Source organism: Astatotilapia calliptera, chromosome 12, assembly GCF_964374335.1.
Source record: "Astatotilapia calliptera chromosome 12, fAstCal68.1, whole genome shotgun sequence".
Taxonomy (NCBI): domain Eukaryota; kingdom Metazoa; phylum Chordata; class Actinopteri; order Cichliformes; family Cichlidae; genus Astatotilapia; species Astatotilapia calliptera.
Window position 1 is genome coordinate 31,154,742 of NC_137433.1, and position 24,183 is coordinate 31,178,924.

Consider the following 24,183-nt stretch of genomic DNA (forward strand, 5'->3'; position numbering starts at 1 on the left):
CACACATCAATGAAAACTAAATACAGTTTTGCTATAAATGCAGTTAATTTTTATTAGTTTTGTGAACACTCATTACAGTTTTAGTTAGTTTTCCTTTTTTTGTTTTTATTTTTATTTCCATTAACGAAAATGTTTTTTCACTTCTAGTTTTCATTATTTCGTTAGTTTTCGTTAGCAATAATAGCCTTGGTAGTAAGAAAATAAACTACTAACTCTTTTACACTACGTCCACGCCTACACTGGTATTTTTGAAAACGCAGCTGTTTCGTCCACACGTAAATGGTGTTTCAAATCACCGAAAACTGAGATTTTTTTTTTTTAAAACTCATCTTTTGTGTTTATGTGTGGACGAGGAATACAGAGTTCGTCATGCAACATTAAAGGCATGTGCCTTTATTCATGTCAGGCTGTGGGCAATGTTATTGTTTACATGAGAGGAATTGCAGAATGGCAGCTATTCAGATTAACAGTATTTTGTCTCCATCTTCAGGTTTTACATGCTTACATATAAACACGCAGTTACTGTCCCTCCATTTAGAAAGGCAGAGGCGTCACGGTGTATTTTACATGTAGTTGTTTTTTTCCTATGTAATATTCAACATTGCTATCAATAAATTTTTCAAAAAAAAAATGCCTCTGTGCCAAATGGGTTTAAAAACATAAACAACTGTGGGATGCTGTTTGTCCGTGATTTAGATGGGGGGGAACAAATCGTGGCAGTATCAGCCTGGTGTTATTTGTATCCCGCTGTAACTTTGCTGTATAAAGAGCTGGTCGACCTGGTGTCTTGGACTGGTTTTAAGAATACAGTATTACTCTCACTGGAAGATCAGCGAATGCCTCAATAACGCAGCAGGGTTTGGCTTTTGGGAAGATTCATCTGGGGACTATTTCTCCAAATGGAGCGGACTATCCGATGGGGACTTCTGGACCACTGAGGCATCGATATGCATGTCACAGTTTGCTCGTCGCTGGAACGCCACAACAGCTTCATGGCTGCGTAGACTAGTTTATGCAAGGCACAAACACTTCCCACTGCTCATGTGCTTTGGTTTTTCACTGTGGTGGCACGGTTTACATTTAGGACACTTTGTGGGGTTTTTCACCTGGGCAGCAACAGTGAAAGCAGACCATCATATTCACAGGAACCTTCTCCCAAATATTACACCGACACAGAGAAAAATCTACACTTTTGTAAACTGGATAAACACTCAAATGATTGTTACCTGCATTGTTATAGCGGTAGAATTTAGAAATTCGTCTGGTTTGAGACTTTTATCCAAAACATACATAGGTCTTTTTCCACTTGTTAATATAATCCTGCACTTTATCGTTTTAAACCTCAATTCACTAGAACAGTAGTCAAACAAAGATATATTATTAAAGCAAAAAGAACGTTGACTATGGCTCGTTGATCCCAAGCACACCTGCAAATCTACAACAGAATGGCTAAAAAAAGAAACACATCAAAGTGTTGCAATTGACTGGTTAAAGTCCAGTCCTCAACCTGATTGAATTGCTGTGGTGGGACCTTAAGAAACTTTTGCATAAACAAATGCCTGCAAATATCGAGCTGAAGCAACACTGTAAAGAAGAGTGGGCCGAAATTCCTCTACAACAATGTAAGGAACTGATAAACTCATAGAGAAAATGATTAAGTTATTGCAACTAAACATACCTTCTATATTGGAAGATGTACTTAGTTTTTCACTGGATGTAAATGAATTCTCTTTCAAATTTGTTTAAAAGTTTTAGAGTACTGAAACATCATGGGTGAGAGCAGTCTCATGTTGCAAAAGCACTATAAAAACCAGTAAAGTCTGCAGATCTACATGCCGACTCTCACCAAAGTCCTATAATTAATAACTGGAAGTGGTTTCTGACACATAAGCACAGGTAAAGTGGGTAAATGCTGCCTGGCCAGAATAAAAACAAAGAGCACCAATGTCAACCAGTGACTTATGAAGGATGTCGCGCAAAGACCCAGATATTTATGTGTTTTATGGACCAAAACAAAGTAATGAGGCCACTGGCGTACAGTACATTCATCAGGTAGGAGGAATCATACTGCTCCCTGGTGGTCAAACTTATTGCAGCAATTTCAATTTAGATTTGCTGGCATTTTTGAAAATACATAAGTTGTTAAAAGAGTGCTTCTCATAAAAAACAAAACACACAAATGTAATAAAACATCGTCTCTAATTATATGAAGGCTTGTTCATTTCTTCAGAGTCTGTCTTTATTCTTTCCACAAATTCCCGACAACAATACCTAAAAACAACAACAGTCCAAGGTTTCTGTTTGAAACAAACTTTTTCCAGCAGTCTTCTGGTTTGTTGATGTCTAATGTGTAAATCTACGAGAGAAGAAAATAAATATACTTCAATGGAAAACCTAATCTTAAAACACATGAATCTGTGCATGTTTCTCATTTAAATGTTGTATTAAAGTTGACCATGATCCTCACCTGGTTTGTCAGGTGCATTGCTACACCGGTGAGTACAGCATAGTAAGGGAGAGTCTGTTCAGCATTGACCCCAGCTAATACCAGTCCAGACATCATGGCCACAACGAAGCCACTCAGCCAGGGTTTGGTTTGCTCCTGGAACCTCAGTGCAGTAGATTTGACTCCTACTTTGATGTCATCCTCCTTATCCTATTTATGAAAGACAAAACAACACGAGGTCACAGTCAATCAAGGTCCCTACTGTAACACGGGACACATTAATCTCATGTTCACCTCAAAGAAAAACATCAGTAAACACAGTAAACTGCAATCCCTTAAACTGCATTTCTTAAATATAAAGGAACAGCTACCATGTACTCACAGTTTAAACTGTTTTTAAATTAGTTTCAGTTTCTCGGTTCCTTTCTTCTTAAATTTACAGGTTCTCAACAGTCACTTTATTATGTATACCAGTTCACCTGGGCAAAAATCCCTTATTGATGTCTGAGGTTAGAGGAGAATGGACAGAAAGGAAGCTGATAGGAAGGCAAGGTTAACTCAAATAACCACTCAGAAGAACATCTGCTAAAAAGCATCTCTCAACGCACAACACGATGGGCTACAGCAGCAGAAAAGCACATTGGGGGCTCCTGTCAGGAAATTGAAGCTATCATTTGCAAGCTAAATTGGACAACAGGTGACTGGAAAAACTGCTTTCCTGGTCTGGTGCTGATGACCTTGGTCATGATTTCTGCTGCAACACTTAAATGGCAGTGTCAGAATTTGGCATTAAAAAAAGCATGTTGCCAGGTATCATTGGTTCAGGGTAGTGTTGGTGTATGAGAGCGTTCTTTTACATTTACTGCACTCAGCCTTTGGTTTAAGGAAAGAATTGTGTTTAATAGGAACGAAGTGGTGCGATCTCTCAGGCCCACTACTTTACCTGATGTGCGTATATTGTGTCATATACCAGCGTCCACATCACTCCTGAGAAGTATAGCGGGAGACACACGGACCAATCACAAGAGCCTTTAATAGCGGACCAGCCGAGCAGAGCGCCCCAGTTGAAAGTGAGTCCTAAAGTGAGAGAAGAGAACAAGAGAACAGCTATAGTTCTGATAATCTGTAAAATATTAACTCTAGACAAAGAACACTACAAGATAACTTTACACAGCACATACCCAACACAAACTGTGGCCAGTAAGTGAACCTCTTCATCAGTGGGTAGGTGATAACAAGAGATAAAGAAGCAGCACCCAGAGCTATACTGTGAGAGCATTTTGAACAATGTGAGGGAAAGACTGCAAAATAACTGGATAAATAATCACTTTTAGTTACACTATGAAAATTAACACACTGTAGTAATATTGTGATCCAGTTCAACTGTTGCACTAATTTTTTTTTCTCATGACTCGGAGGATTTAATCTAACCTATATACCTGTTCCTATTCTTCTATTTATATTTTCCTAATAAAATGTCATTAACGTTCATACATAAAATTGATTCTGAGTACCTGTAATAGTTGAGACACAAAAGAACCCCAAGTGCAAGCGAGAGCTGCCCTCCCAGGAAGACCAGCGCCTGCATTCGAGAAATCTCTCCTGATGCGATTGGTCGAGAGGCTGTGCGGGACACCTGCGCAAAAACACAAACACTTTCAATTTATCAGAGCTGAAAAATAAAGAAACACTTTGAGCAGTGACAGTGACACAGGTAAGACTAACGTCTGCTTAGAAATGGAAGTTTAATTTACTTTATTGCAAAAACATGTCCTGTTCTTTGTTTGGAGTCAGCTGTAAGAAAATCTCATTTACTTTTTTGTCGAAGTCTTTGTCCCACATGTCATTGATGGTGCAGCCGGCCCCTCTCATGAGAAGAGCACCTGTACCAAACAGTGTGAGCATGCCCAGATCTGGGAAGCATCCAGGGTTAGCAGCCAGAGCAATGCTCCATGTACAGGGGAGGTACAGCAGCCATGTCCCTACGATTAAAAGGCAATGAATTTCAAGGGAATTAAACAAGGAAGTAAGATAAGAACAGAAACAAAGCCCACAAAGAGATGAATGTGCAGCCAATATCTACATTAATCTGGTGGCATTTTAAATGTGGTTTGGTTTTAGATGCATCTGTGCAGTGACACTGAAAAAATGCAGGGGCAAGATATTTTAGACTCATTGTCTTACACAGTAATTACATAAGAGTTTTACAGTTTGGTAGGATTCTTTCAAAGAACAATTTTAACAATTATTATCTACATCATGAGTTAGGGCTACATGCTTACAAAGATGCTTCCCTGTTAGTGCCAGTTAATAGCTCTACAAGGTCAAAGATGACGTGCTTATTTTAGCCATTTGTTTTCTGAAGACTGTATTAATGTTATATAGCTTCTTGTTTTGTTCTGTTTTGTTAACATGGTGAAAATGCTGCTAAAAATCGTTCTGGGCTTAAAGAGTGCATGTTTGGAATAAAGTCAAAATTCTGCAATATTCTAGATATCAATATTTTTCTTTTAAACTGACACAGATAAAAATCATTGCATAGCAGAAAATGAATGTGTAGACATGGTCATAATGACCTGCTGAAGTTAAACCTGAGTACATGAGCTTGCTTTGTCACAGTAGGAAGGAAAAACTCCCTTTTAACAGGGAGGGACGGCTATCTGTCGCGACTGGTTGGGGTGAGTGAATGAAGACACGACAACCCAACAATGTGATGTTCATATAAGTACAAACCTATAGGTTTGTCCAGCCTCATCAGCCGGAGGTACGGTTGGACGTGTACTGGTGCTGAATCTACTATAGTAGCAGCTGATAAACTGAACCGTCTTCTCCCGTTTTGCTGTGTTTCAAGAAGTCTTATTGATGACCAGACTGCAGATTGGTTCTTAGGCTTTCTCTTCCACACACGGGAGTCTGAGGGGGGCCCATCTCCAGCCTGTATCCCTTCCTTCTGGATGAAGCAGGTAGAAAGACATCGATAACAAGCTCCATGGTGGATCCTTTTCAGAGTGCTCAAAGCTAGCTTGGCTGGGAACATGGTGTCTCTGCACTCATAAAGATCACCCCTGCACACACAGAAGCAGAAAGACACATGCAAACGAAGGTTAAACAAATACATTTGGTACAACAGAAACAGAGATGTGTGAAACTTTTGGCTGAAACAACCTGACTGTTTTAGCTGTTTAGGTAAGACACTGCACACACCTACATGAGAGAAGCTGGTGTTACAGTAACAAGGCTAAGCTATCACTGAAAATATAATGAATGCTACCAACACACTTGCTAACTCTAGTGTGATATAACGCCAAAGCAAGCTTACAATGAAGGTTACAATAGAGAATATACCGATTTTAAAAAGACCAAACACTGGACAGATGACAACCACATCAATACTTCCCTGCTGGGTCGTCATTGGTCGTCTCTTCTTTGAGACTGACAGACAAGTTGGAGGACCAGCGCCTCCAACTGGTGTGGAGTGTGCATCACAATTTCCTTACTGGTTAAATAAAAACCAGGTCTCACACTAACTAGTTTTTATTTTTTATTATGGCAGCTCCATATTCAGCATTCTTTATCCAGTATATCCACTTTGCCTCCTCTGCACATGTACAAACAATCAGTAAGTTGGTTTTATTCGTTTTTGTGGTTTCTTTTGCAATCCTCAATGGGAAATAGCTACAGAGGTCACTTTCTGTCAACCATATGTATGCAATAATATAAATAATATTCAGCTTAATGGAAGCTTTTATATGCCAATAGTTTTTTTAATAGCAGTGTTTTGTTAGTTTATCTAACACTGCTTCACCTAAGGCGTTCTTAACAATTGCCTGTTTCTTTCTTTTTTTGCACTTTTTAAGGAAAAAGCACCCATGCTTTTTTAGTTAAAACCATATGTTTGAAAACCTCTTTGAACAAGCCCTGTAAGTCTACTTCACTTATTTTGTTCTTGTTAACATACAAAACAACCATGGAGTAGTAACTGATCGGATCCTAGAAATTTATTTCTGTTCATCTGGACCCAGCGTTTAGTAGAAACATTTTATCACTTATCTATGTGACTTCTTCAGTTTCAGCCGACTGCAGGCTTCACCAACTTTACAAACAATACGGCTGCATAATGACTAAAATAACACCAATAAGCCAGAAGCTTAGTTTCAATAAAAAAAAAATTCAAAGTGAGTAATAAGCTAAATAAGTCCTAAACAGATTCTTAAATTTACTTGTCAAGACAGGGTAGGGCTGTGGAATATGCAACATTATTGCATATGCAAAAAACATGTGACAAATGTAAGCAGCATTACAACTGAAACCTCACTGCTCTTGCTGAACAGTGCTGCACAGGGCCCTGTTCCAAAGGGCTTCGGAGTTGACGTAAAGCGGCGATGTATGTCGGCAACCTTCCGATTACAAGGCGAACTCCCAACTCTTGAGCCACGATCGCCCCAAAGACTACAATGAGAATAGAAACAGAGCAGTGTGGCTGGTTAAGTGGTGCAGTTGATAATGAGAAACATGCTTTCATTTTGTACTTTTTTAGTATGAGTACTATTCATTGTGAGATGAGGAATGGCTGCATTCACCGCATTATAAGATCGTGAAAGATAAACTCTTAAGCCCCTTCTCGTTTGAGAGATGGTCGTTCCTTTTTTACACAAACGGCCTCCTGCTTAAAGCAGGATATCTGCCTCGAAAGGATTTGCGCATCATGAACATATAAAGAGTGAATTTGAAACATATTGAGCAAAAAATGCTGTGAAGACGTGATATATGACACAAATCTAGATCCTTTATTTTTTTTCCTAGAATGTTTTAGCTTTCATCTTGTTGTAAAAGCCAGACCCTCTGCAAAAGTCTGCAACATCAGTATAAAATTTCTCTGGGATACCAAGGTGATATTGGTAAAACAAAGCTTTTCTTGCTTTCTTTGTGACCTGTGCAGCTCAGCAAGCATCGTCACTGCAAGCACGTGGCCAACTGCCTGCGATAGAAACCGAGCCTGAAAAAAGGATTTCTGTTATAAGTTTTTAATAACAATAGCGCCCATTTATTTAAATATGCGGTGCTATATAACACTTACAGTATGGAGGATTTGTTAATACCCTTCACTGGACATTATAATACCTATATCGCCGGCCATAGAAACAGAAAACAACACCATCACAAACACAGAAAAGACTTTTAAAAGGGGGGCTTGGCGTTAAGGCATGAAATCTACGCACTTCCGGTTACTGTTTCCCCAGATTTCACAATGAACTAAGCGTGGAAGTTAAAAAAAACAACAACAAAAAACTCCATACGTTTTCGTGAATATTAACAAACACACATTTTTTTTAATCAAATTGATAAAATTAAAAAAAATACAATTAAGAAATCCTAGTTCGTATTAAACCAAAATATCCTGTCGTTATATCGAATCTCGTGTAACTGCTGGAAAAAAACATTATAACTGATATTTTAATTACTTACACAGCGGAGGTAGTTTTCAGGTAGTTTTATTTTGAAGGGTTGGTGAATTCTACGGAAGTGAAGATGTTTTGTTGCGGTGGCGGAAGCACAGGCCAGGGAGAGTCACACTCGCGGGAAAAATGGCGGAAACGTGCTCCGTGTTCATGCGACTTCCAGCAGCGGTTCAAAACGGTGCCTCCTAAGCCTTGTCCTGTTTTTGTGTGCATGCGTGAGTAAAAACCTTGCGTGCATCGCGCACTTTAGCGAGTTGCACATTTCGGCATTTTGTTAAAATAGGTAGGATCTGTTTATTCGGTTGACTCGTTTTACGTCTCCTTCCTGTTGAATATGCTACACTGAAAGTTAAATAGAGGTGTTGAGTTCTTTGTGCTGCCATATTTAAAGATAATATTAGCAAAGCGTACAATCTCGCTCTCTCGCTCTCTTTTTTAAGTATTCACTTGTGTGTTTAACTTAATAACGGATAACGAAGTAGTGTCGGATTATGTTGTGCTGCTTCTGTGCCTTGAGAAAAATAATAATTTGTTTTTTCAGTTGTCTAGGTGTGTCACTTAATGTGTAAGGCTGTGGGTTAAAAGAGGCATGCAAGATGGAAAACGGTATGTATCACAGAGGTATGCAACGTCTTTGTGAATAGATACTGACCTATGCTGATCTATACTGGTCTGTTGCCTGCCCCCTCAGATACAGTGGAGTGCTCCACCTCTGGCCACATCAAGCAAGTCATCAGCCAAGCAGTCACTGAAGAATCCCAAATTAAGGCTTTCCATTGTAGTCACTGTGTGCTGGTCTTCAAATCGAAGGTGTACCTTTTTGAACACCTCAACAAGGTGCATGGCCTCAATACAGAAATTTCTCTCAGAGAGGCTGGTTTATGCCCTGGGACTGACAAAGCCAACACAGAGAACAGCAGCAGCAGTTCAGGAGATAATTTTAAATGCCAGAGGTGTGATTTTAAAGCTTGTAGTTGGGATGGTTTAAGTGAACACGAGGAACTGTGTCACAAAACTTCAGAAAATCCTAACGTGTCAGGAGGTGTCATCATTTCAGAAAACCTCGACAGCACTTTAAGTGTCATTTCAGCAAACCAGAACAATGAAGCTGCAGGAACATCGGAAGATCCATCAGTTCTTTCAGATATTTCTACCTCAGAAGGGAAATGCACGTTAAAGGACCTGAAAACCTACAAGAGGCCATTGCAAACCATTACAAAGTACTTCTCAGTGTCATCTGAATCAAATGCAATGACTGCTGAAAAATTAGCTGATGGAACCAAAGGAACTATCATTTTGCAGGAATCTCCTTCAAGCTCCTGTCCAAACAGTAGTGGTGTGTTCAAAGTCACAGCAAAGTCTGTGATAGATATCACAGGAAGTAAGTCGTACCATTTTTTGCACACTGACTTGACTACTGATTTGACACCATCTAAAACTCCGGAACAATTCAGAAAAGAAACTGTTCCTGACAGTGCTGTGAAGAGATCCAGTGGTAAAAGTTTAAAAAGTCATCCTGTCAAAAAAGCCAAGTTGGATAACGAAGAGATGCTCACGGAAAAAGAAAATGAAAGACAGCAGTCATCCAGCAGCAACGAGTTTTCATTTGAAGTCAGCGAAGATGAAGACGAGGCAGACGTGGCAAAAGTGTATTCTTGTAAACATTGTGACTACAGTGACGTGGGCATCAGGCGAATTTCTGCCCATTATCAAAGTGACCACCCTTATATCAGATACAATTCTGTCTACATTCAGGACGCAAGTGATCACAGTGCCACCTTTCGTTGCTTGGAGTGTCCAGTTGAGTTTTTAAGCACAGCTGACCTCAAGAGGCACTACTTGGAAAATCATCCAGATGCCCCAGATGTATTTGCCATGAAATCATGTGGCCTCAGTTTGGTTTTCAAATGCTTTCTTTGTAAATTTACTACCAATCTATTGAAGTCTTTGAAAGAACATTACAAGGCAAAGCATGCAACATATGAAGTGGAGAATTCCTTATTGTTCTGCAGATATTCAATGTCTGAATCCCAAAAGGAATCGTCTCAGCTGAGTTTAGAAAAATCAGATGGAATTTCTCCTGAGCGTGCCCACACATCCCAAAATTCTTCTTCTAAAAGAGCAGACATGGCCTTGTATAAATGCCAGAAATGCATGTTTAGTCACAGGTCAGTTGTTGCTATGCATGTTCACTACCAAAAAAGCCACCCAGATGAAGTAATCACATTAGATAAAATCAAACAGTCCGCTTGTCCCACATCACATGCAGCATCAGAGATGACATCTGAGAAGTGTTCAGATTCTGTGATTGTAGTAGATCATTCAGAGACCACACCAGAAGCCTGTAAGAATCGTTCAGAATCTTCCCAAACCACGAAAGGGGAATCTTCGAAGTTTCCAACAAAATCCAGTAATGAAATTACTACTGGACTGGACATTTCCTCATCCAGTTTACCAAATGAAACATTTTACTGCCAGTTCTGCAGTTACACAAGTACCAAGGTTAAGAGTATCCTTGGTCATCACAATGCAAAACATTCTATGGATGCACCAATAGGTACTGATGATGTCCTATGGTATAGTGCTGAGATGCAGAAACGTCAGAGTGAATCTAAGATGTCAAAAAGTCCTTCATCTTCCCAATTTAATACTAGTAAACAAGTGAAGATGTGTAGGGAAAAAGAAGATCTGTATAAGGAGGATTACACAGCAGATGCCTCCGAAACAGGAGAGAGACAGAACAAGTCCTACGCATGTCCAGAAAACTTGTTTTATTGCCACAAATGCAACTTCGGAAATCCATCTGTAAAAGGAGTAATTAACCATCAGGCCAAGGTTCATCGAAAGTGTAATTCCAGCACTAAGTGTGTTCTTGAATATACAGCTTTAATCCATGATGAAATCAGGAAAGCAAATGCAAAGGATTCCTCTTCTTCCCATCTACCTCTTCCTATAATAAATGAAGGCGAAGAAAAAGCTTTTTTTTGCCACTTTTGTAACTACAGGCATAGTACTTTGGATCAGGTAATGCGCCATTACAGCAAAACACATCATGGATTTAAGGCGAAGACTTCAGAAATCCTTCTGCATACATCTAAGATCCACGATCAGGCACAGAAATCTCTTCTAACATCCGCTCAAAATGAAGAAGCTGCTCAGGAAATCCTCAAGATGAAAATGAAAAAGAAAAAAACAAAGAAGCATTCAAAATCTTTGGTCATTTCAGCAACACCCTCAGTGACAATCCCACACACAAAGAGGTCCCTGAACTGTTACTCATGCGCATACAAAACTGACGTGATATATGCTCTGAAGACGCATTTAAGGAAAATTCACAAAGTAAAGCGTACAGTCACAGATATTTTAAGATATTATTTTAGACAAGGATCATTAGAGCGCGGCTATTATTGTGAATTCTGTGTTTTCAGACATGAAAAAGCTGCAGCAGTTTATGAGCACTACCAGGAACGCCACCTAGGACGTGTCCCCTGCGTTGAGTATGTAAGTTCTCGGTTATATGCTGGTCCTGGAATGGTCCATTGTAAAAAGAAGAAGCCTGATCTAGAGCAGAGTGGAGGCAGTGGCACTGAAAACAGATTGCTATCCCAAAGATCCGGACAAAATAAAGCTGGTTTGTCTTGCAAAAGATGCTCTTTTAAATCTAACTCTTTGTCAGATCTGGCACACCATTACCGAATGGTTCATCCTTTGAGTGCAAAACTTTCCAAGAAAACAAACGCAAGCTGGCGGGTGCAAGACCAAAGTGACAGACCTGGCTCATTTGACTCCTACCAGTTTGATAAATCACAGGATGAAGCAAAGGCGTCCTCCACAGTGTTCAAGTGCCTTTACTGCTCTGCAAATTTTAATAGCAAACACGGTCTCCATATTCACTGTGGAATGAAACACCCGGAAGTTGTAATCAAAAAATTTGAACAAGAACAAAAACCAAAAAAGCAGCTCCAAAAACGTCTGCATGTCTTTAAGTGTCCGTATTGTACCTACGTCAATACCGTTTATCAGGGTGTTCTCACTCACTGCCAGATGAAGCATCCCAACCTCCCATCCAGGGCCGATAGTCTCCATGTGGATATGGTGTATGTTGAAAATTTGGACGAAACCCGGAAAAGCAGTCCTCCTGGTGAGACTTTGAAACTTTGTGGGCACATGTGTAAAACCTGTCCCCAAATCTGCGCAACGCTGGAGAAACTGAACAAACACTGCGAGCGAGACCACAAGAAGACTGGTGCAAGCACAGCACAAAGCACGGCCAAACCTGCTCCTAAGCCATTAGTTAAAAGTAAAATACTTCTATCTAAAGCCTACAGTACACATGGATCTGTATCAAAGACTTCAGTTTTAAGCAAGAAAATCTATGCCGTGATCAACTGCCAGCACTGTTCTTACACATGCACCACCAAACTTGCTCTTGGTCGCCATTTGCTTGCTAACCACAAGCATACTATTTCAAAGGACTGCGTATACAAATGTGTGCTGTGTTCTAAAGTTTACTTCAGGAAAAAGCATCTTGGAGGCCACTATGCAGTGACGCATGGAAAGGAGGCTTATTTAAAATACTACGTGCCCATATACAAACAGCCTCTCAAGAAGACAGCGCCATCGCCGTTTGAAGACCCATCAACTCAGCAACAAGAAAAAGCCTCTGAGACATTTAAGTCTAGCATAACAGCAGAAGAAAGCCTCTTGATCTACAAGTGTCCAAACTGTCCATATGTGAATGCTAGCTACCACGGGACCCTCACTCACTGTCAAATGAAGCATCCAGCAATTGTAGTCCGGGCAGATGAACTTGAGACAGGTGAAGTCTTTGTATCAAACATGGTCAATTGTACTTTAGGAAAAGGTTCTAATGAAAGAGGGTACTTGTGTAAAAAATGTTCACAAATCCATGGATCACTGACAAAACTCAATGCTCACTGTAAGAGGGTTCATCATGACACAGAAGTGTATGAGCACACAGACACTGAAAGCCAGCCGGTTCACACATCTCAGGGCTCAGCATGGGAGGATGCCTCTGTGAAAAACAAAACTTCGAGAGAAGTAAGCATTGCGGAAAGTAGACAGGCTCCACAAACGGAAACTCCTGAGGCATCCCCATCAACTTTGCTGTCCGGCCTCCGCAGCAACAAACAGTTGTACAAGTGCCAGATGTGCACCTATAAAGGACTGTATCGAAAATACCTCCAGTGCCACTACAAAAATACTCACAAATTGGATGCAGTCAGTATTTACAAACTTCTTGAGAAATATAATAAGCGTAAATGGAACTTTCCCAGCAACATACTTAAATCAGGCAACAGCACAAAGGTTAAATGTTTGAAATGTCCAGAATTAACATTCAAGTCGTCGCAGCTGCTCATTGACCACTATAGTACTTTTCACCGCTCAGAGTGGAAATTGGACTTTACTGTGTTGTCACTAGGATCGACGAAAAAGAAAACCACAGGGGTTTACAAATGTGACCACTGCAACACACAATTAAATGGGATTAGAAAGTTGTGTTATCACATGGATCGCCACAGAGCAAGGATGCTAGAGAAGGCCAAGGCTGCGCAGAGAAAGGAGTCGCTTATTAGCACAACACTAGAGCAAGAATCCAGTGAGGTAAGTTGACGCTGTAATTCCTGTCTACGCTCTTTGTCTTCTGATCTACTCGTGTTATTTGACCATTACTGTGATTTTTTTTTTTTTTTTTCCAGCCCTGCAGGCAAGATGAAACGACCACATTGGAAACTGTGAACGAGGTTAATCGTTGGAACGGGACACGAGTACAGAGCGCCGCTACATCAGAACTCTCTGATGTACAGCAGCCAGAACTAGAATCGAATGGAGACAAACACACGTGTAGACAGTGCGGCCGGATGTTTATGTCATTGAAAGGCTTGCATTCCCATGAGCACAGCCACGCAGCCCTGGCAGCCATCAAGAAATTGGACAATAGCTCCACATCTGGATTAAAACACAAGTAAGAACTTTGGGCTTTTTTTATTGTTAAAAACTAAACTAAAAAAAACGTATTAATAATGCTATTAAAGCAGTCACCCCATTTTGCCACGCTTTTTTTTTTTTTTGTGGGCTCACTTAAAAAGTAACATAGCCAAATGGAAATTTTAGCAGTTGGTCTTGTTTAGTCTGAAAAAGTACAGTGCCTATCTGGGTATTGGAAAACCTTTGCAGAAAAGCTTCTTTATCTCAACATTTTCACTTCCTGGTTAAATAAAAAGTTAGACTCCCCTTTCCCGCTTTCCTCAATTCCACCTCTATCCACTCCTGTATAACTTTAAACTGCACAAGAAGACCGTTTCCTCATAAATCGAAACAATGGCTTTCTGACAAGAGAACCAAAGTCAAGAAATTATACCTCCTTTACAGATTTTAGGAGTTACTTCATCTACTCTCTGTTTGACTAATGTATCTTTCGCAGGCTTGTTGAAATTGAATTTTGATTGCTTTGTTCGTTAAAGCAAGTCCCAAACACCCCAAGCTGTATTTTTTGTGAGAGTTGAATGATTGTGAACCTTTTTTTTTTTTTCTTTTTACCTCACCAGCATTAGCAAATATCTCATCCACAAATCTGGAACTCTGAGACCTTTTCTGTGTAGTTGCTGTACCTATCGGACAACAGTCTTTGGCCTCTGGAGGAGTCATTTTATGAAAAAGCATAATGGTAAGAACTCATTTGTAAGATCACCAGTGGTATCTTATGAGCATTAAGTGTCAAATGCATTGTCTTTGATCTGCGAACGTTGATTTCAAAATCACCAGAATTTTTAAAATTAGTCTTTTGTTGTAGATTATTAGCATAAGTTTTCTGTATGCTGGATTTGGTCAAGTTAATATGAGTTGTCACAGGTGCATTTTATATTAGAAGCTGACTTTAACTGTTCAGACTGGGATGGTTTTGGCTTAGTTTTAAAGACAGCCACATCTTTCACAAGAAGGGGTTTGAGAGATTTCGTGTGGCTTTATGTCTGCGTTTATGTCTTTCCTTTTTCATTTGGTTATTCTTTTGCTGAATGCTTAGATCTCATCATGGCTGCAGCTGAGACTGAAGACAAAGATGAGAGTGAAGAGAGGTTTAAGGAGTCCTCTAATTCATCAGAGAAAATGAACAGCTTGCCTGAAATTGATGAGCGACCTGAACTGATTAAAGGCAAGTCATATCTCATGTTTTTTTGTGTGTGTGTGCGTTTGTTTGTTTGTTTTTTAAACTTGGTCTTGGTTTTCATAAAACAAACAGTTTTTGGTTTTGTAGCAGTACTAACAGACTGTGGGTCCTTGAAACTTTGACAGGATCTCTGTACTTGGAGCCCCCAGATGTGCGGCGCCAGTTAAACCACTACACCATGATGGCACAGAGCAGCATCAAATCTAAAGTGAATGTGCAACTTTCAAAATTACCTGAGAACAGCGTGCTTCACTGTGAGTTCTGCAATTTCAGCACTGGACACCTGTCTAGTATCCGGCGGCACTACCTAAATCGGCATGGAAAGAAAATCCTCAGATGTAAAGACTGCAACTTTTTCACAGGTTTAAGGTAAGGTGCTGCAAGAGTTTGTATTTTGCTGTGTACAAAAGATTTTTGGCCTTTTTTTTTTTTTCTTTAATAAAATTTAGTGTGTTACTAAAAATCTGCAAATTGTAATTAATACTTTTAATTCTGCATCATCACAGATGTGCAGGATCTGACTAGTTTCTATAGTCAGGTGACATAATGCATTCCTGGTTTGCCTCAAGCAGGAGACACAAATCCCTTTGGGGTGGCATCGGGAAGAGAATCTGGCATAAAAGTGTGCTAAATCAAACATGCCGCGCTATCTGCTGTTTGAACCCTTTTTGAAGAAGAAGCTTCTTTTATTCAAATTTAGACATTGTTGTCAATTATTTTAGATGTATGGAAATAACTTGGATGAGTGTTATGAGGTATTTGACTTGACAGACATCTTGAATTTGTCATTTCTACTCATTACTCAACACGAGTTGTCACCAAACACCGACAGATTTGCAATGTTATCACTGATTTCTCCTGTTGTCATTAGGAAAACTCTGGAAATGCACATGGAGACGGGTCACTCTACCTGCCAGTCAAAGCCTACTCATCAGAAGGACCTCTGCTGCCCTTTCTGTCTGTACCAAACTAAGAACAAGAACAACATGATTGATCACATTGTCTTGCATCGTGGTATGTTGGAGCATTTGCAGGATTTGTAGGAACGTGTTCTGCTTTCCGATACCTGACGCTGTCACACAAGCATTCCCTTTTTTCCTTTTTTTTTTCTTTACAGAGGAACGTGTAGTGCCAATAGAGGTTCGTCGCCCCAAACTGTCACGTTACCTTCAAGGCATCATCTTTCGCTGTCACAAATGTACTTTCACCAGTGGCAGCCCAGAAAACCTGCATTTGCACATGATGAGGCACGATGACATCAAACCCTACAAGTGTCGGCTGTGCTATTTCGACTGCACCCGGCTGAGTGATTTGGAGGCACACCTGAGCGATAAGCATCAGGTCAGGATTTCTCTAAAGCCTTCTGTGCATCCTTGGAATTCCTTTGGGTCAAAAAACGTTGTTTCTTTAACTGATGGGCTGACAGTGCTCTTGTTCTACACACTGCTGTCATAACCATGAAGATTTAGAAAATCAAGAGAATATGAAGTTGAATGAAGAATGAAGTTATTTAAGCCTATAAAAAACGTAAGCAGCAATTAGATGTCAGACGTCAACATGTCTGATATTTGAAGGGAGTAGCCAACGAAAGAGAGTGGGAGCATACATCCTAAAAATATGAATAGATATAAAAATGAACATAAAGAATTCATCAGAATGACATTTTTAAATGTCAACCATGTATCTTGTTTAGTAGCACTGCATCACTTTCACAAGCTACATATAGACAGTGGACTTACTTTTGCAAAAGAATGGTTTTATTCACATATCACATTCGCTACGGAGACATTGGCACTGGGCCATTTGATTCCTTTAGTCTGAATGTTTTTGTAGTTCAAAAACTTTGCCACAAATCGGTTTAATATTGATTAAGGTTGTCTGTGAAGGTTCTCAGTCATCCAGGTCATTGTAGTCTAAGGAGCTTGGAAAGAAAAGCGTCTGGACTTCTTTGAGTTGCTTGAAGAGCCAACCTTTACATGGAGGAAGTGGAAAGAAAGGCTCTTGGCTCTTTTAAAGGGAGAGTACCCAGCCATTGGTACAGATATGTAGATGGCACCTGGGTCAAAATCAAAAGACAAGAAGTGGAATCCTTATATCCTAGAAGTGGAATCCTATAAAGTCAGCAAAGATGCACAGAAAAGAAGATCAGACACCAGCGAGGGAGGATAAGAAAGACAGACGCAACAACATTGTCATCCCCTATGTAGCCGGTGTATCAGAGAAACTCAAGGTTCTCTCCAAGCACGACATCCCAGTGTACTTCAGACCCAGCAACACACTCAGACAGAAACTGGTTCACCCGAAAGACAAAACTCCTAAACACAAACTTAACAACGTGATGTATGCTGTACAGTGCAGCGAGGAATGCCCAGACCTCTACATCGGCGAGACCAAACAGCCACTTCACAAGCGCATAACACAACATAGAAGAGCCACCTCCACTGTACAAGACTCAGCAGTTCATCTGCATCTAAAGGACAAAGGTCACTCTTTCGAGGATGCCAACGTTCACATTTTGGACAGAGAATACAGATGGTTTGAAAGAGGAGTGAAAGAAGCCATTTACGTCCACTGTGAGCGAGCATCTTTGAACAGAGGCGGTGGTTTATGACACCAACTGTCTGCCATCTATAATCCAGTTTTGAGATCCCTTCCCAGATGCCTTAACGCCCACTCACATCCTGGGCCATCTGACCTCAGGAAATCACATGATAGGGTGGGGCCAGGCTTCACAATGAGCTCACCCGAAACCCTGGCTGATTGTGACCCACACCCGCTTTCACACCTTGGCTCATATGATTAGGTAGAGGATCATCAGGGGGTCCTTTGTCCCTCTGTGGGGGGAAACTCCCACTGGGTTTAAATCTGGGTCTCTCCACCATTTGACCCTTAGAACTGAAGAAGCTTCTCGGATGAGAGGTGAAACGTCTTCAAGCAACTCAAAGAAGTCCAGAGGCTTTTCTTTGCAAGCTCCTTAGATTGATTAAGGTTGCACCTAATGGAGTGATGCAGTGCATATCCTACCCCAATTCCTTGGCTATTGAAAAGTGCTACATTTACGGGGATTAAACCATAGGTAATGTCAAAGATGGACATGGACAACTACTGTGACATTATCCGTTGGTTTCTGAAATTGTGTTTTGATACCCCAAGATTAGCATTTTCACCACAACCATCTTAGTTTCAAAGAATAAGATGTGGTGAGAAGGAGAGGGACTGACTGTGAAACTGCTATCTCTATGCAGTAAGCAGACAAAAGATAATCCAACATTTTTAAGCAATTTAAACATGATTTGCAAAATAGTTGTAATAATGTTTTACCACCCTGGGGCACCTCTGTCAGTGCGCCCCAGGGTGGCTGTGGCTACAATGTAGCTTGCCATCACCAGTGTGTGAATGTGTGTGTGAATGGGTGGATGACTGGATATGTAAAGCGCTTTGGAGTCCTTAGGGACTAGAAAAGAGCTATACAAATGCAGGCCATTTACCATTTTTTTTATTCAGTATGCCTCCAAAATCAGGGACTAAGCCCATAAACTCACCACGAAAGTGTTTACCATGTCATGTCTGGCTTCCCATAAACTATAGGACTGGGAGTCTTATCTCAACCCCATAACTCCAAGTGTATTATATTGGATAAATGAGTTTTTGAGGCTTCTACATCATCAGGGCCCCACCCTCACCCCAGTATAATGTGATGGAAAAGTGTATCATAATTTGGACCTTGATTCTGTCTATGCAGGTCGTGAGGAATCATGAACTCGTGGGTCAGGTGAGCCTTGATCAGCTGGAGGCAAGCGTTGGTAATGTGCCAGTAACAAAAGAGGAACAGTTGTCTAACATGGACCAGCTCGATGAGGACAGAGAAGATGTAGAAATGGAGGACCTTTTTGCAGACTGTGATGAGGTTCCACAAGCTGAGAACCTGGAAGAAAACTATACCACAGAGAAAAGTGCACTCCAGATCAGGGAATGCCAGGAAACCAACGGAGAAAGTCCTGGCCAGACTTCCGAATCAGACATTCAACGTGAAAATGCAAAACCAAACTCTACTGTCCAACAAGAGCTGCAAAAACAAGCGGAGCTTGTGCTGCTAGAGACTGCAAGAGAACAGGAGACAGGAAATGTGGAACAAAGTGTAAGAGAAGTGAAAATTACAGATACCCCATGTGAGGATTACGGCAATCCAGAGGAAGAGAGGCAGACATATGAAAACCAAGCCCAACCTGAATTCACAGAATCTGGAGACAAACAACAAATGGAGACAGGAAATGATTTCAAAGTGGATGAAGAAACACCAGCTCAAAAGCAAGACGTTAAAGCACTTGAGCATAAAACACTGAACATTGAGGCAAAGGTAGAAGATGACATACTGCGTCATATCTTACAGTTGGCCAATGATGACAGCAAGATGCATAACAAGGCAGATGAGGGTAAAACAGTCAAGATGGAGAAGGGCACTGAGGCAAGTGATATCCCATTAGCTGAAGAGAGCAACTTCCCTTTGTTCCAGAATCCAAAGAGTCAAGTTGGTATAGAGGCAAATTCAGCCTTAACAAAGCTAAATATTGCACATGTAAATAACACGAGGACAAAGGAGAGTTTAAAAATTGAAAGACATATGTTAACCCTCCCGCCCACTTGTGCACGACTTAAGATGATCACCGGCGATATTTTAGGTGTCTCGTTTACAAAATTAAAGCGGGAAGAAGTGCACACTCAGCAAAGCAGTGAACAGGAACCTAAACCTTGCACAGAAATACCAGTACTTGAGAAAGAATGTCTGAAGAAGGAAGTGCACTCTCCTGAATGCTTCAAGGAGGAAGAAGAGAACGGTCCTTTCGAGCAGAAGCAGAACCAAGAATCTGAGATGCTCACAGAAGACGAGGAACGACACCAAGATCAGGCGCCTGGTGACCACAACGGGATGAAGGATGATGATTGTCTGCAAGAGCCTGAAGGTAAAAAGAAATTATGAGTGAATTAAAATATTAGTTTTTGTGCATTTTTGTAAGCAAAACACATATTTTAAGTACACTTAAAAGTACACTCTTAAGTACACTTTAACACTTGTTTAAAGTACAGAAAAAGAGATGGTAAATGCAGATATTGGGCAACATCAATGATAGAGTTATGAAAATAAAAGTGCTCCCTCTTTGAATTGTAAGGTTTTATGTGTCAGGACTTTAGATAAGTACAATTAAAGATGAACTATTATGTCATTAATAATTTAACAAAAAATGAGCCAAAATGCAGAAGCAGTGTGGAAAAACTAAAAAAGCCATCTTTGCTGCGTCTATAGGATGTAAGAAGGTAAGTAACAGCCAGATGCTACAATCATCAGCAAGTATGGTGACCTCTATGAAAACAAATTGTCTGGCAGTTCATTGATCTGATTCACATGTGTGATAAAACAATGCACAAGGCGAAGATGCTCAGACAAACCAAAGAAATATATGTAGAAGAGCTACATCTGAGACTCTAAAGCAGGGGTGTCAAGCTCAGATACACAGTGGGCCAAAATTCAAAACTGGAACAAAGTCGCGGGCTAACGTTAATATTTATTGAAATATATTTATTCCTCCAGATCAAATCAAATTCAAATTCAAATTTTATTTGTCACGTACACAGTCATACACAGTACGATATGTAGTGAAATGCTTGGACAACTGCTCGTGACCTAAAGAGAACAAAAAAGGAAAAGGCTATGAATAAGATAGGAAATAAATATGAAAAATTAAAAAGGGTAAATTTAACTAGGAAGGAATAAAATATAAATTAAGGTTAAAAATGAAATAACTGTACAACACAAATTAGAATGAAGGGTAAATTTAACTGGGAAGAATAAGATAAAGATAAATATATAAATTAAAGTTGAAAATAAAATAACTGTACAACAAAATACACAATACACAATATTGTGTATTGTGTATTTTGTTGTACAGTTATTTTATTTTCAACTTTAACTGTACAACAAAATACACAATACACAATATTGTGTATTGTGATATAAGAATGAATCTTTTCTTATGGACTCAAACACGTTTTGCTGAAAAACTGAATATGGAACAAACAAAGCTTAATACTAAACAATATATATATTAGCTGTATAATACCAGTAGGCCATCTTTGATAGTCATTTGGTATGGCTTCGTGGCCCAAATGTAATTAGGCTGTGGGCCAAATTTGGCCTGCGGGCCAGAGTTTGACACCTATGCTCTAAAGGGTTAAATAGCGATGTCTAGCAATACTGCAAAGCATCACATTTGGAGAAAACCAAACAGGATAACAGCACAAGCACCTTGCAGCACCTGTCAAGCAGGGTGGTGGAGGGGCGATGATTTAGGCTCGTTTCCAATCCACAGGACTGGCTGTGCTTAAATGAATGCCTGAAAACCTCAAACTGAACTGAAGCAATGTTGTAAAGACTGATAAAGTCATACAGACGATGAATGCTGTTAAGAATGGTTCTAGAAGATACTGAATATAAGGTGTACTTACTTTTTCACACACTGCTTCTGCATTTTGGCTGAGTTTCTGTTAAATAAATGTAATATTAGTAATACATATAGTGTATTACATATATACAGTGTTGTTATATTTTCTTATTATGTGCTGATATGTAAATCCTTAGAGTTGAAACAGGGTGTACTTTCTTTTTCACATGACTGTATCTTAGTGCATTCCTAATATTAATTTGAAAAATTAAATGAAAAAAAACAGGACTGTGTGTGATTACAGACAAATCTGATGATAAAAAGTGATTCAAAAGGAGATGATCTATGTGTGTGATCATTGTTTATTTAGTCGTTCAAGCAAAAAATATGAGAACTTCTCGGGTTTTTCTTAAGTTCTAATGGTAATTTTTTACTCTTTTTCTGAGCTTTTATCTACTTTTTTGTGATAACTAACTGTAGGTAAGTATTGGGTTGTGAACATAAATAGATTTTGAGGAATCTTCGGTATGGGATAATTACGTTGTTGATTTGTTTTGTTTTGTCCCCTCCCTCAGATACAACAACAACAAAAGAACCTGCTGAAGTCCTGTGCTCCTCGGTTACAGAGCAGAAACGATTTACTTGTGAGTTCTGTGGAAGAAATTTGGTGAACAGCTCTGAACTGAAGCGTCACGTCATGCGGCATGGAATCTAACAGTCTTTTCCACGTTTTTTTTATTTGGGTTTCCATTTTATGGAAAGTTCCTTCCAGTGTTGTGTTGAGTTGCGCATTTTAGATTTTGTTATTCTCATATCTTATCTAACTGTACGTTTACATATTTACGTTTCCTTTTTTGTGCATTTTTAAACTTCTTCCTATAAAATGCTTTTATGGTAAAGCTGTTAAACATAGATGTGATTCAGTAAATAAAACTTTGAACCAATATGGTGAATGTATTATGTGTGACACACTGTATTTAAAATCTTTAGAATTTTTTTTGTATTTTTTTTAAACACTAATGGATAATGGCCGTGATCAACTGTCATCAAGAGTTCATTTTTATTCCTGTAGTTTGGGCAGGGAGGTATTATTTACGAGAACTTATTACTGTAAAATCTGCAGAAACCTCTACACTGTGAACTAATTTTACATGAAAACGTTTACATAGAGTTAAATACCACAAACTGAACCAACTTCCATAACAGAAAGTTCATTAAATGCTGCCTTCAGGTGTTGTTTGGTATTTCAACACACTTTTATTGTGTATTTTGTACTGAAAAGGAAAATAGTTGACAGTAAAATATCAGTATTTAGTTTGGTATTCCATGTTAACAATTTTTATTTTTTTTATTTTATTTTTTTTAATACTTCAATTTGTTTTGAATTTAAAGTGTGTTTGCAGCACCTGATATTTATTTTCCTCCTAGCTTAGAGTGGCGCCTTCTATGAAAGTGGTGAATTTAAACATTTTTAGTTAATTTTACCATTACAGTAGATGTCACTGGTGTCAGAAAAGGCAGTACATCTGAAGATACAGACTTGTGCACAATAGGTCATAAATGATTAATAAATGGTCCATTTTTTTTCAATTTCTTGAACAACAGCAAAAAACGGACGCAGGCTGGACCAAGAACTAATCAGGGACATTTACAGAAGACTGAAACACAGTTCAAGTTTAAAAAGTTAATGTGTTATGAGACCACGTGTGTTCATATCCTTGTATCATAAAACATGGATGCTTTGTATTAAAAGTGTTGCCCTGTAGCAAAAATCAAATAGTGCATTAAGAAAATATAATCTGGTTACAACAATAAATGTTTGATCTCAAATGTCTTGATGTAAAGAGCAATGTGCGCATTAGCTAAATAATACTGTGCAAATGGCTTACCCACCCCTATTTTTTTTTTTTTTAATTTTGATGTGGATCTAGGAAATGGGTGTAGCAAATTATAAAAATGTGAAAATAGAAATACAGTATACTGAGAAAAAAGTCTGGACATTTCTGATGAGCCTGAAATTCAATACTTGGTATGGCCACCTTTTTTCATCAACACAAACTGAACTCTCTTAACCTAGCCTTGTTCCCTTGAGTGCTTCTCCTGTAATTCTTTGGATGTTTGTTGACTTTGGTTTTGTTCTCTGTCAATATAATCCCACACTGCTTCAGTAATATTAAGTTCCGGGCTCTGGGAAGGAAAATCCATGACTGACTGGGTTCAGTTGTGTGTGTGTTTTTTCTATCCCAATATTCTTTCACTGCATGGAGGTGTGTTTGGGGATCAGTCTTGTGAAAAATTTTCTTATTGCCAAGCAGATGCTTTCCTACATGATTTTCCATGTTTGATCAAAAGCTTTTTAATAAGATCCCCAACACCACTGGCTGAAATGAAACCCCAAATCATGACAGCACCTCCACCATAACCTCTTCTATACATATTGACAATTTGAACTAAACATTTCACATCTGGATTCAGCCCTCTATAAGAACTTCTGTCACTGATTTTCAGCCCAGTTCTTGTGCAATTTGGCATACTGAGCATTTTCTCCCTGTTTTCTACCACTGGCTTCTTGACAGCCACTGAAACCATTTCTGATGAGGCATCAGCGAACAGAAGATGGATTGACTAAAAGGCTGTCTTTTCAGTTTTCTC

General features: G+C 39.4%; 2 protein-coding genes and 1 pseudogene across 19 annotated transcripts in view; 2 read left to right on the forward strand and 1 right to left on the reverse strand.

The window, feature by feature from the left end:
* Positions 1-23,361, forward strand: part of LOC113032965 (zinc finger protein 462-like) — a 43,122-nt gene extending 19,761 nt beyond the window's left edge. For 3 of the 5 annotated variants that reach the window (XM_080309373.1, XM_080309374.1, XM_080309379.1), the window contains one exon: positions 22,107-23,361. In XM_080309373.1, the coding sequence (XP_080165499.1) occupies positions 22,107-22,246 (140 nt within the window). In that variant the 3' untranslated portion in view covers positions 22,247-23,361. Of the gene's footprint in view, positions 1-8,006; positions 8,121-8,446; positions 8,512-8,596; positions 13,531-13,625; positions 13,892-14,474; positions 14,594-14,950; positions 15,080-15,219; positions 15,464-15,965; positions 16,109-16,211; positions 16,436-18,836; positions 20,056-22,106 lie in introns of those variants that run through there. The other 2 variants (XM_080309376.1, XM_080309377.1) reach the window with 2 other exon arrangements.
* On the forward strand, positions 763-1,401 carry LOC145432348 (membrane-bound ghrelin O-acyltransferase mboat4 pseudogene; annotated as a pseudogene). The gene has a single exon (XR_013912635.1). The product of XR_013912635.1 is annotated as a membrane-bound ghrelin O-acyltransferase mboat4 pseudogene (transcript).
* LOC113033349 (coenzyme Q2 4-hydroxybenzoate polyprenyltransferase) lies at positions 2,218-8,603 on the reverse strand. 13 transcript variants are annotated; one of them, XM_080309392.1, is made up of 10 exons: positions 7,524-7,615; positions 7,378-7,442; positions 6,748-6,895; positions 5,180-5,511; positions 4,262-4,428; positions 3,961-4,082; positions 3,628-3,713; positions 3,390-3,523; positions 2,468-2,656; positions 2,218-2,356 (listed from the first exon to the last, which is right to left on the reverse strand). In XM_080309392.1, exons 4-10 carry the CDS (start codon positions 5,481-5,483, stop codon positions 2,240-2,242), a joined length of 1,119 nt encoding a protein of 372 aa, XP_080165518.1. In that variant the 5' UTR covers positions 5,484-5,511; positions 6,748-6,895; positions 7,378-7,442; positions 7,524-7,615; the 3' UTR covers positions 2,218-2,239. The 13 variants fall into 13 exon arrangements, with proteins under 13 accessions (XP_080165518.1, XP_080165516.1, XP_080165519.1 ...); XM_080309390.1 differs by having other exon boundaries at positions 6,762-6,895; positions 7,524-7,614; XM_080309393.1 differs by having other exon boundaries at positions 6,757-6,895; positions 7,524-7,614.
* Positions 23,362-24,183: the final 822 nt, after the last annotated feature.